This window comes from Charadrius vociferus, unplaced genomic scaffold (assembly GCF_000708025.1).
Source record: "Charadrius vociferus isolate BGI_N301 unplaced genomic scaffold, ASM70802v2 scaffold477, whole genome shotgun sequence".
Lineage (NCBI taxonomy): Eukaryota > Metazoa > Chordata > Aves > Charadriiformes > Charadriidae > Charadrius > Charadrius vociferus.
The window spans coordinates 5738003-5749254 of record NW_009649449.1 but is presented as its reverse complement, the minus strand read 5'-3'; the positions used below and the strand labels follow the sequence as shown (position 1 = coordinate 5749254).

Genomic DNA, 11252 nt, shown 5'->3' with positions numbered 1-11252 from the left:
ACGGTGGAGGGCAGGCTGCAGGCCCCCTTCTCCCGCAGGACGGGGGCCGGGGGCTCCGTGCGGCGCTGGTCCCGCGGGGGGTGGGCTCCCGGCACTGCCCGGCTCCCGCCCTCCCCCGTGGATTCAGTGGAGCTCAGGCACCCGCCTTGGTGGAGCCGTAACCGGCTTGAAGTCGAACAAGAGATATGTCCCTACAACTCTGGAATGTTGCTATTATATAAGCTCAGAAATTAAAAATAAAAATACTGATGCAGGCCTTAAAGAATTGCAAAGCCTGGAGACGATGCTGGGACTTGCTGGCGAGTTCTGGGTTTGGGGAGGTAATGATGATGGGAAGGTGAGGGCGTGTGGTGGGATTGGTGCCTCTGCCTGGGGCTGGGGTCCCTGAGCTGGTGTGTGCTGCCTGGCCAGGTGCCCGTGGCCTTCCCTGAGCGTGGAGCCATGGCAGACCAACCTCCTGTGAGCCATGACACACGTCTTCCACATGAGACATTCCTCTTCCCCATTCACCTTCCATTGAATCCATTTAATGGGCTCTACTTGGAGATCTGAAAGGTAAAAGCCTAATGCTCCCTAATTACCTGTGGGCCCAGATCAGTATGAGCAGGCAGCGTGTGGGGGTGTCCCTGTGCCCCCGTTTCCTGAGAGCAAAATACAGACCACCAAAACCTCAGGTATTCGTGTGCAAGCGGCAGCGAGGAGCTGGGCAGGAAAATGCCGGGGCAGGCGCTCCTGGGCAGGACTCTGCCGGGGCTCCCTCAAGGGGCAGCAGTGGATCAGCTGCCGGTGCGAGGCCGGGGAGCTCCGTGTCTCATAGCCTGATGCTGCTGCTCGGGTCTGCTCCCTGAGAGGATAATAATGAATGCACTGTCCTGTGTGCCTGTGCGATCCATCCGCGTGAGCTGTCCCTTTTGTCCCCAGAAGAAGATGATGGGGTGCTGGAAGGACTGGATGAGTTTTTCGCGGAAGAACAAGTGGCTGTGCAGAAAAAGAAGAAATCCAAGAAGCTGAAAGATGGCAAGGCTGCCAAAATCAAGAGGAGGAAGAAGGAGGTAACGCTGCATGCTCTCATGCCGGGCTGGGGGGTTCCTCTGAGCTGTGGCGCAGAGGCAGGCTGCTCAGGGTGCTGATGGCTGCTGGCAAGCACCTCTCAGGTATCTGTGGATGGAAAGAGGCGGGAGTTATCAGGGTGTTCCCTCGCTGAGTAGGTGCTCTCCTGGCCCAGAGAGGTGACCCAGAGCCAGGGCATGAGCAGTTCTTGTCTAGCTCAGGTCCTCTGGCGTGGAAATCTGCCCTATGACTGTTCTCTGGAGAGTGGCTGAGGGGGAAGAAGTGGCCACCGTGGCTTCTGGCAGTGACGTGGCTGCCCCATCCTTGGAAGGGGCTGGGCTGTGGTGCATACATTCGTGTGTGCGATGATACTGTCCAGCTCTGTTTGAAGCCTTCCCACCTGCGCTGTGCAGCACCTCCTTGCTGTTGTCTCTGGGCTCAAACAGTAACTCTTTCTGGCGTGTCCTGTACCAACGTGGCATCTGGGGCTCGTGTTTCTGAAGAGGAAGATGCAAACCGCCACGGTGGGGGCAGGATGGGGGCAGGGCTTTGAGGTTTCTGCAGACGTCAGTGGCAGCCTTGCTCATCCAGGGTGTTTTGCAAGTGAGACATCGTAGGGTCTTTTAGGATTTGGCATGTGGAAGGGCTGTTTGGCCTTCTGTAGGAAAACAAAGATGGGATGTCATGTCCTTGAGGATCAGGCTTTCCCCGAGGGTGTGTCTGGTTGGGAAGGCTGACCGGAGCTGTGTCTGCTCTTCCAGAGCACCTGGCTTGGGCATGGTGTCGTCCCGGAGCAGGACTCGCTGCCACGTTGTGCCGCATAGGCGCTGCCTCTTGCTCTCCTGTCCCCAGGCAGTGACGGGTGTGAGGACAGGAGCAGACGTTTTGTGCAGTGGCCTAAAGGTGACTGAAAAGGTGCCTAAATGCAAATAGGCTGCTGGGAAGGAGTGGTGAACAACGGAGGTTCATCAGCCCACTTGCTTCCCCAATGATGCTGTGGCAGGGGAGAAGTGTGCTCATCTAGCACAACTGGATGCATCCCCACCCCTTCCCTTGCCAAACCGGAGCTAAGCGATGCCGCTCTCTGCCAGCTATCACCACTGCTCCCCGTGGGATCTGTGAAAACAGATTGACTTCATGAGATAGCGCATTAAAGTGCTTTTGCTTCTGATGGGAGCATGATGAGCTGCTGATGTCAAAAAAACTGATTCTGTTCTGCACTGTATTGCCTGCCAGCTTTTTGCAGAAGATGTGGCTCCGAGGAAGCTTTTTCCCCTCCTTCGTGGCCATGGTGATGCTCTTCTCATTCTGCAGATACCACACAAAGCTGGCTCGGGCCCTCTGCCTCTCTGTGCCTTTTCCATCGCTGGACACATTTTTTTCCTATGCTGCTTTTCTCTGGGGCGAAAGATAAAATAAAAACCCTGTGGTATTTTCACCTCTGTTCATTCTCTGTCAATGCCAGCCTGCCTGAGCCCAGCAGCAACGTGTGCTGCTTGTGCTGAGTCTGACTGCTGCCTTACTGGGGGTGGGGAGAAAATAACAGGCTGAACATTGAGTGCGCTTGGTTTTTTAATTAATGCCGTATGTCGGCAATGTTAACCAACCTCAGTTCTGCCTGTGGGAGACTGTTCCCTTGTCCATTGAAGCCAGGGGGAAGCTGATGCTGTAGCTGTCAGTAGGGACCCAACAGCACCCAGGCTGTGTTTTGGGATGAGGAGATAAAAGATAGGGCTTCCTTTTCCCAAGCTCCTCCTCCAGGGTTTTGGGGTAAGTGGACTTCCCACTGCTAGGGGAAGGTGGGAATGAAGTGCAAGGCTGTGACATGGGGCAGTGCTTGCACTGTGACTGACTGACACCCTGAAGTCCCCAGTGGTTTTGTCATTGGGGCACGGGGCAGGGGTGCGCTTGCACAGGAATTTGCCTGCACCAGCCACAGTGGAACTCGTTCAGTTTGCGACGATGCTGATGGAAGCTCTGGTGCAGGAATTGATGCTGCAGACCCCCGGAAAAATCTGCATAAAATAACCAGGCTGCGGTTTGAACCTCAGCGCATGGAAATGAAGGTCCTTGTCAGAGAAGGGAGCGGAGAGGGGGAATTTCAACCTGTACTGCAGCAGTTACCATGACAACCAATTATTCCATGCCAAATTACAACTGTTTATAACCCGGCAGAAGGAAAGGCTCGGTTTGTTCTGAGCCGAGAAGGACCAGAACTCCGTGATGGCCGCTGAGCGAAGGCTCACCGCGGCAGGCGTTGGCCTGGTGCGTTACGATAAACTCCCGTTACCGGGACGGGGGGCGCTGCCGGGGGGGGCGGCGGCGGTGCTGGGCGCTGTCCGCGGTGCTGGGCGCTGTCCGCGGTGCTGGACCGCGCGCTGTCCGCGGTGCTGAGCCTCCCGCTCGGCTCTTGTTCTGCACCCGCTGCCAGGGCTCTGCCGTCCCGGTCCGGAGCGCCCCGGGTGGGACGGAGGGATGCGCTAACACACACAGCCTCTCGCAGGCTCTCTTGGGACCCGGGTGCTCCACCTGGCATTCGCTAGGATGGTAATGCGGTTGCTGTCAGAGTTGGGCAGTGGGTCACGGTCTCTCTCCCAGAAAGAAACCTAAGTTCCACCTGACCATTTTCCACTCTAGCTCTCCCTAGTACGATGCATAGCCATCTGAGCCTGGTCCCTTCTTGCGGGGAAGCAGAATGCATCCTTCAGCCATCCAGCAGGCCCAGGCCTTTCTGAAGGAGTTGGCTCACCTTGTTGCTGAAACTGTGTGTGATCAAGTCTCCATGGGAGATGGGAGGTTTCATGTGGCTGCCTGTCTATGAAAGTGAGGGAGTTTAGTGAGGCTTACCTGACTTACTCTGCTCTCCTGCCCCTTTCAAGACTCTGTGCATCCACCAGGACGGTTCTGTTCATGTGGCAGCTGAAATGCTCCTGTAGTCACACAGTTCTACTGCAGCACATAGTGCCCAGCTGGGCAGAAAAAGAAGACAGAAACAAAACAAAACTCTAGCATATTTGTCTGGTGAGCTTAAAGATTGCACATGAAAAAAAAAAAAAAAAGATCTTCTCTTCCTTTCCTTTACTTTCTTAGCTGTTCACACTGTAGTGGAAGAATGTGACTTTATTTGTGTAAAACTGCAAGCAAACACAAGACAGAACATCATATGTTACCTATGTTGTAGCAATTAAAAACATTGCCTAGATGTTGCCTGTCTGAAAATTCAGGATCTTTCAGCAGAGCAGTTAGCTGCTTCTCAGAGGTGTTTTTCTTTGGTTTACTATGCAGCTGTTGTTAATGCGCACGTTCACTTACTTGGCTTGCCGTCTCCTGGTTTTCTGTTTATACCGCCACTCACCAGAATAGTACCTGAATGCTGTGGTGTTGCAGCATCTGGGCACTTTCAGAGGAGCACATCACAATGTGGAGGCAGAGCAGGATCCATCTGTATGGCTGTGGCTCAGAATTGCTTCTGTTGGCCACCTTGGTGAACAAGTCTTGAGACAAAAGCATGAAGGTTCTATTTCCTATATCTTGGCCTAGACAAGCTTTTCCAAAACACAGTTTTACCTGTATTGCATCACATTCTCCTCTTTTTTCCGGTGCTTCCACAGGGCATGTGTTGCCTTGCATGAGCAGATGTGGTTCTGGAGCTCCTGGAAGGGAGAGGGCGAATGGCTCCATTTACAGGTGGGGATTTGGGGCAGAAGGTTGGCTGGAGATCACAGAACTGCCCTGAAGAAACAATTCCTGATAAACAAAGGGTTTCTTTCTGTCTGTCTCCTGTGGTCAGGGACTTCTTGCCGATTCCAAGTCTGATTTTCATGGTGTTTTCCCCTATCCCCCCAGTGTAACAGCAGGGTTATTCAAGGGAGAGCTGACTTTGGCTGGTGACAGCAGTTGCTTCGTGCTGGCTGGGAGGGTTTGTTGGAGCAGAGCAGAGCCAGGGGCATGCCCTGCTCTTTCTCCAGTGTTACTTTTCGTTTTAGGGGAGCAATGATGAAATGACAGATAATGAAGAGGAGATTGAGGAGAAATCTGAGAGTGAAGGGAGTGACTATTCCCCCAACAAAAAGAAGAAGAAAAAACTGAAAGACAAGAAGGAGAAAAAGCCAAAACGGAAGAAGAAGGACGAAGAGGAGGATGACAACGAGGATGGAGGTCTAAAGGTACCAAAGATTCCTTTATCCTGAGCTGGTGCTAGAGCATGAGACCTCAGGGTGTGGCCAGATCTCTGTGAGTTACCTCGTTCAGAGCCAAGCCATGTGTTCTGGCCAGTCACCTTGTGCTGGTGGATACATTTCCTTTGTGTAAAGCACAGCAGCATAAGCAAAGCTCTCTCCAGTGGGCTAACTGATTTAGCCACATGGCGATGTGCAGTCACAAGTCCTCACGGAACCTTTCATGGTGATGAAAGCAGTCTGCTTTACTCTGAGGTTGGAGGCCTGGTCAGGTAGCGTGGATCTTTTGACAAATGACAGCTTCTCAGTCTGAGGCAACTTGCCTTCTTGAATCATCTGCGGAGATCCCGCCAGTAACAGATTCATCATGTCTGTCCACTGAACATGGGGACAGAGAGTGGTAGAGCAGCTTGTTTAATGAGACGCTTGTCCTGGGTTTGGTGAGGAAGAGATTGCAAGTGAACGACTGGGAGAGGAAAGGTGGTGTTTCCCTGTTGTTTATCTTACGGGCAGAGGGAAATTGAGTTTCGCGGAGATGTGAAACCTGCCAAGGCTTTGTGTTGTATTACGTGGCACAGGGAGCATTTGGATGGTGCCATGTTAATTTGCTTCTTGGAAGCGTGTGAAGCATTAGTTTATTAAACACTTGTGCATACTCTGCTTTGTAAATCACAGAAACAAATCCCTGCATGTCACTGACTAGGGAGAGCATTTGATACGGAGCACATGACAGACCCAGCCTTGCGCTGCTCATCTGCAGAGCCGCGGTCATTTCTGTTAATGATGTCTCTCTGCAAATCTACAGGAGCCCAAGAGCTCAGCCCAGCTGATGGAGGAGTGGGGCCTTGATGATGTAGATTATGTTTTCTCGGAAGAAGATTATCATACTCTGACTAATTACAAGGCTTTCAGCCAGTTCCTCAGGTAGGAAGCTGTAGGTCTGGGTGGGACCTTGTGTGGTGGTTGAGGTTTGGGCATTGCTCAGTCAAGTGGGTGAAGTTGTGAAGTAAATTCTGCATCGTCAGCTCCTTGTTCCTTCTCCCTGCCTGACTAGGAATGGTCCTTAGTACTTCATTTTAATTGAAGGATTGACTGGAATACAGTGGAAGTGTTCTCTCTCCTCTCTCCAAACCCCTATTTTTTGTGTGTGCTTATTTGAAAAGTTTTATGAGAAAAATTGAGTAACAATAACAAATTTTTGCTTGTACTGCAAGCCATTCAAAACACAAGTATTTCAGGGAGAGGCGGTCTCTGAGGAAGTTTAAATGTGCTCCTTTATGTCTATTTACTTGTTTAACAAAACTCTGGTTTCTGCCGCCTTTCCAATGGAGCTGCTACCAGTGGGCCACAGCAACCTGCTGCTGTGAGGCATGCACCGCTGGTGCATTTCTTGGGCTGAAGTACCAGCACATGGTGAGAAGGAGCAGACGTGCAGTGAAGCGTTCCTGTTAATGTCTGGTTTTCCCTCTCCCCTGCTCTGCAGGCCTCTGATCGCCAAGAAGAACCCCAAGATCCCCATGTCCAAGATGATGACCGTGCTCGGTGCCAAGTGGCGAGAGTTCAGTGCCAACAACCCGTTCAAGGGCAGCTCGGCAGCAGCGGCGGCAGCGGCTGTTGCTGCAGCTGTAGAGACCGTCACCGTTGCCCCGCCGCTCGCCGCCAGCCCCCAGCAGTCTGCCATGCCCACCGTCATCAGGAAGGCTAAGACCAAGCGGCCGGCCTGCCGGGCCTGCAGGGCTAGCCAGCTGCATCTTCAGGCTGGCACAGGTGGCAAAGCATCTCCAGGCAGGAGACATGCTTCAGCAAACTGGGGAGGTGAAGGCAGTGCCAGAGGTGTGTCTGCAGCTCCCGTTTCCCTGGCAGAAGTCCTAAAGGGGGCTGTGTATTGTGTACTGTGGCAGACCACCCTGGCAGCCTCTGGACTTTTGGCAGTTTGTGGCACTTAATGCTCAACTTCATTCTTATATCTTAAATAAGTGATTGGGCCACGTATTTCTGTGCCGTATTCTCTTCTGGGGGATTCTGCAGGGTTGTAAAGCCCTCCAGAAACCAGCAGTATCCTCAGAGTCTGGTGTCCAGGCTGAAGAGGATTTGCAGGTTAGCAAGGTTAGGGCAGAGGTGCGTTGGCAAAGCAGGTGTGGTCTGGCCAGGTGAGCGTGTGCCGTTTGGCAGTCGAGCTGGGTGCTTTGTGTCTGAGGTGGCAAGGAGTCCAGCGATGGAAAGGCACTGGCAGTAAGGCTGCAGGTCTTTCTCAGAAAAAAGGATTTATTCTCCTGGCAGCTGGGTGAAAGGCGACTGCCTTCAAAGCCCTCTTGCAAGGAGTGAGCCAACCCTGTAAATCCGCAGTAGCTCCTCTGGACGTAGTGTGATTTGTATTGAAAGGGGTCTCTTGCTGTCAACGTTTTCCTGTTTCTGACGGCAGATTGGTGCTGCTTTCCCTGCGCTTGGAAGGGACTGTGGGGAACGCTGTAGAAGCTGGACAGTAGTGGGAAAGGGAGGGATCTCCCTTTGTTTGCACCGTGTTCCTCCTCGCGAAGGTTGCTGTTCCACTTGTGCAGTCATCAGTTCCCGATGCCTCGAGAGGTTTTGAACAAGCGGCTCAGAGCTGGCGGCTGACCAAGAGTGCAGCTTGCAGCAGCCTTCTCGCGCGGTGGGCTCAGCGCAGCGTTCCTGCCCCTTTGTGGCTGCCTCTTTTCTCCCCCCTTTGCAGCGCCCTGAGTCCCGGCTTGGTACTCGCAGCCCTGTGGGCTGTGGTCCCCCTCCTGGATCCCAGGGCAGAGGCTTTCCTCCCCCGATTCTTTGCGAGGCTGGGTCTGTGCTTGCAGCCTTTTGCCCCGCAGGACGTGCTCTGTGGGCAGTGCTAGCTGCTGCCCTGCTCCCCAAGGTCCAGTGCTTTCTCATCTTCCCTGTAAATCCTGGGGTTGGGGTGGGGGCTGATTTGGGGGACAGCCGTTTGTAGAGTACCAAACAAGTCTTCTGTTTCTCCAGGTCCGGGTGTGCGGAAGAAAATCAAGGGCTCCAAAGACGGGAAGAAGAAGGGGAAGGGGAAAAAGATGGCAGGCTTGAAATTCCGGTTTGGAGGAATCCCCAGCAAAAGGAAAAAGGGCTCCTCTGTAAGTGCACGCTGCCTTTTTCTGTACGGGGCCTTGGGTGCGGGGGCGCGGCAGGGAAACGCCAGGACAAGCCCTCCCCTAGAAGCCCCCTCACGTAGGGGTGTCACAGCCTTGTTCATGCCCCTCTGCGAGGCACCAGTCTTCAAGCAGCGTGTTCATCATTTTGCTAGAGAGCTGTGTCCAGGCTCAGATTTGTAAAGGCGTCGTGTCTGAGCATGATTTCTGCTAAAACTGTATAACCACATTTACTTTCAGTGATTAGGTTGGTAATGCCATCATTTCAGATCTCGTTTGCAAAGGAATTCTTCAGGGCTTGCACTCCAGCTGAACTGTACGTCAAAGAGAATTATCAGATGCTTTAATTACGTTAGCATAGCCTGCCTCCGGGCATCTGTGGTCCTGCAGCATAGCCCAGAGGTACCAGAGCTTCCCGGTAAGAGCACGATAATGGGGCTCTACTGCAGTTTGTGTGCTGTGCTCTTGTCAGCACATGAATATCAGGCGCATTTTAAAGAATAGCAGAGCATTTCAAAGAATGAATCTCTTAAATAACTATTGAACTGTGTGGAACTCTTGTAGGTCTTGATAATATTATTGACCGAAATCCCATTAGTTCACCCTTATTGGAGCTCACTGACTCTCTAGCTTTAGTTCACGTGACAAGTTGTGCATCAGAGGTTGAAGCGAAAGGAGCAGTCTGAGGCAGCCACTCCATTGTGATTTAACCCCAGCCGGCAACTAGGACCACACAGCCGTTCACTCACTCCTCCCCTTCCCCCAGTAGGATAGGGAGAAGAGGGAGGGAAAGGGGGAAAAAAACCCCTCATGGGCTGAGATAAAGACAGTGTAATAGAACAGCAATGGAAGAGAAAATAACAACAATGATAACGGTAAAAGAATAAACAAAAAAAAAAAGCGATGCAATACAATTTCTCATCACTTGATGATCGGTTGCCCAGCCCGTCCCGAGCAGCACTGGCGGATCTCTGTCCCGGGACAACGCCCAGGTACATACTGAGCACGTGGCTGTACTGTGGAACGTTCCTTTGGCCGGCCTGTGCCACATGTGCTCCCCCTCAGCTCTGTGGGAAGCTGAAAAAGTCCTCGACTTAATATAAGCATTACTTAGCAATAATTAAGACAATATGCGTTATCAAGATTATTCTCATACTAAATCCAAACCACAGCAGCCACTAGGAAGAAAATTAACTCTATCACAGGTGAAACCAGGGTACAGCCGCTGCTGCGTTTTTTCAGTCACACATCGTGGAAAATTCACCTCATCTCTGGGCGCACTCTAGATCTGTGCACTTACGTTTCTCAAAGTTACAAAGAGCTTGGGCTTGCTGCTGCAGCTGGAGCGCTAAGCACCCGATTAATAGTGTGCAAATCAGGGATTTGCATGCATAAGTCTCCAGAATAAGAATTCAGACGTGTTGCTATGTTTTGACGGCATTGAATGCCGGGTCTGTTTAACTCCTTTCATGTTATAAGGAAGGTCAAGCGTGAATGCCTACGTGCACGCACACAAAGAGGCTGACACAAGCTGAAACGGGTGTTGAGAGAGAGAGGGAGCAAAGTTCTGCCAAGCAGTGGAGAAGGGGGCCCTTGACCGCACAGGAGAGGGAGTAGGGGGTTGTCCCCCAACGCGTCTCTGTTTTGGGTGTCTGCACCCAGGATAACGCTGTCACAGCAGTGGGCTCTTGCAGCTGGCCGATGCCTGCAAGGTGCTGAGCCTTTCCCAACGTGCCTGGCTGGCTGCACCGTGCGATATCCCTGCACCCTGTGCTAGCGGGGACGGCAGGCTGCAGGGGAAACCCAGCGCCCACCTCTTGTCGGGGAGACCGAGCAGGGACACTGACACGTTCATTCGTGTATTTTAAATGTGCGCTGAGATTTGCTCAGTGACTGCACATTGATGGTGCTGTGAAGTGGACAACCTGTCCCTGTGCTGAGCAGTGCGAGGTGATTGCCTGAGGCTCTGGTGATAGTCCAGATCTACAGTGATTGATTGCCTGGCGGGGACATCGATCTGATAGCAGAGATTTCCCTGCTTCCTAACGCCTTGTGACACACTCCTGCGGACCCTGTCTGTCCGCGCCAGGAGCGCGCTCGCTCTGCCACCGTCGCTGCTGCTCTGGCTAGTCTGCTCATGTGGAAAGCCGGGCGCTCCGAGGAGCTCAGCCGCCGGTTGATGATCTCACATGGGTTTGTGTGGGTCTTTGGGGGTTTGTTCTGCTGCGGAGTGACGTTCTCTGGGAATGACGGCTGGGATGCCGGCACTTGGACTGTGTGCGCTTTGGTTTTCTCCTCTGCAGAGCGAAGAGGAGGAACGGGAGGAATCCGACTTTGACAGTGCCAGCATCAACAGCTCCTCAGTGCGCTCCGAGTGCTCGGCTGGCCTGGGGAAGAGAGGGAAGAGGAGGAGAAAGAAAAAGAGGAGTAGGCCATCCTTTGTACTCTGTTCCTGTTCTGTTTGGATTTCCCTCTTCAGATGGTGCTTTCCTGGCCTTGGCAGCTCCCGGCTGTGCCTGGCACTGGCTCGGTGGCAGAGGATGTGCTCGTGCTTGTCTGTGTGTGGAGTGCGAGGTGCTTCCGTGGTGTCCAGGCCCTGCTGCTGGTGGGCTCGTGCCTGCAAGACGGCAGCGAGCGGATCCTGCCGCGGAGCGCTGGCTCACCCCCACAGTGCTGGTGGCAGCGGAGCCCGCGGGCGGCAGGGCTTCTCCATCGATCCGCAGCCAGCCTTCCCTCCGGGCTTCTCTCCAGCTATCAGCCACCGCCTGGGGCTCATCTGCCCCTGAGCCCGTGCCGTGTTGCCACTTGTAGTTGCTTCAGGAGAGCCGTGGTTGCGGCGCTCTGCCCTGCCGCAGTGCCGCGGCTCCCAAAACCTGCCTCCCCCGTCTCCCCTCCC

The 11252-nt window shown here is 53.3% G+C and overlaps 1 protein-coding gene across 1 annotated transcript in view; it reads left to right on the top strand.

The window, feature by feature from the left end:
- The first annotated feature begins 283 nt into the window (after positions 1 to 283).
- The window catches only part of CHD5 (chromodomain helicase DNA binding protein 5), a 31794-nt gene continuing 20825 nt past the window's right edge, over positions 284 to 11252 (top strand). Inside the window, exons 1-7 of the mRNA XM_009889691.1 lie at positions 284 to 320; positions 922 to 1052; positions 5037 to 5216; positions 6034 to 6152; positions 6712 to 6950; positions 8217 to 8341; positions 10660 to 10783. Coding sequence (XP_009887993.1) covers positions 284 to 320; positions 922 to 1052; positions 5037 to 5216; positions 6034 to 6152; positions 6712 to 6950; positions 8217 to 8341; positions 10660 to 10783 — 955 coding nt within the window. The remainder of the gene's footprint in view (positions 321 to 921; positions 1053 to 5036; positions 5217 to 6033; positions 6153 to 6711; positions 6951 to 8216; positions 8342 to 10659; positions 10784 to 11252) is intronic.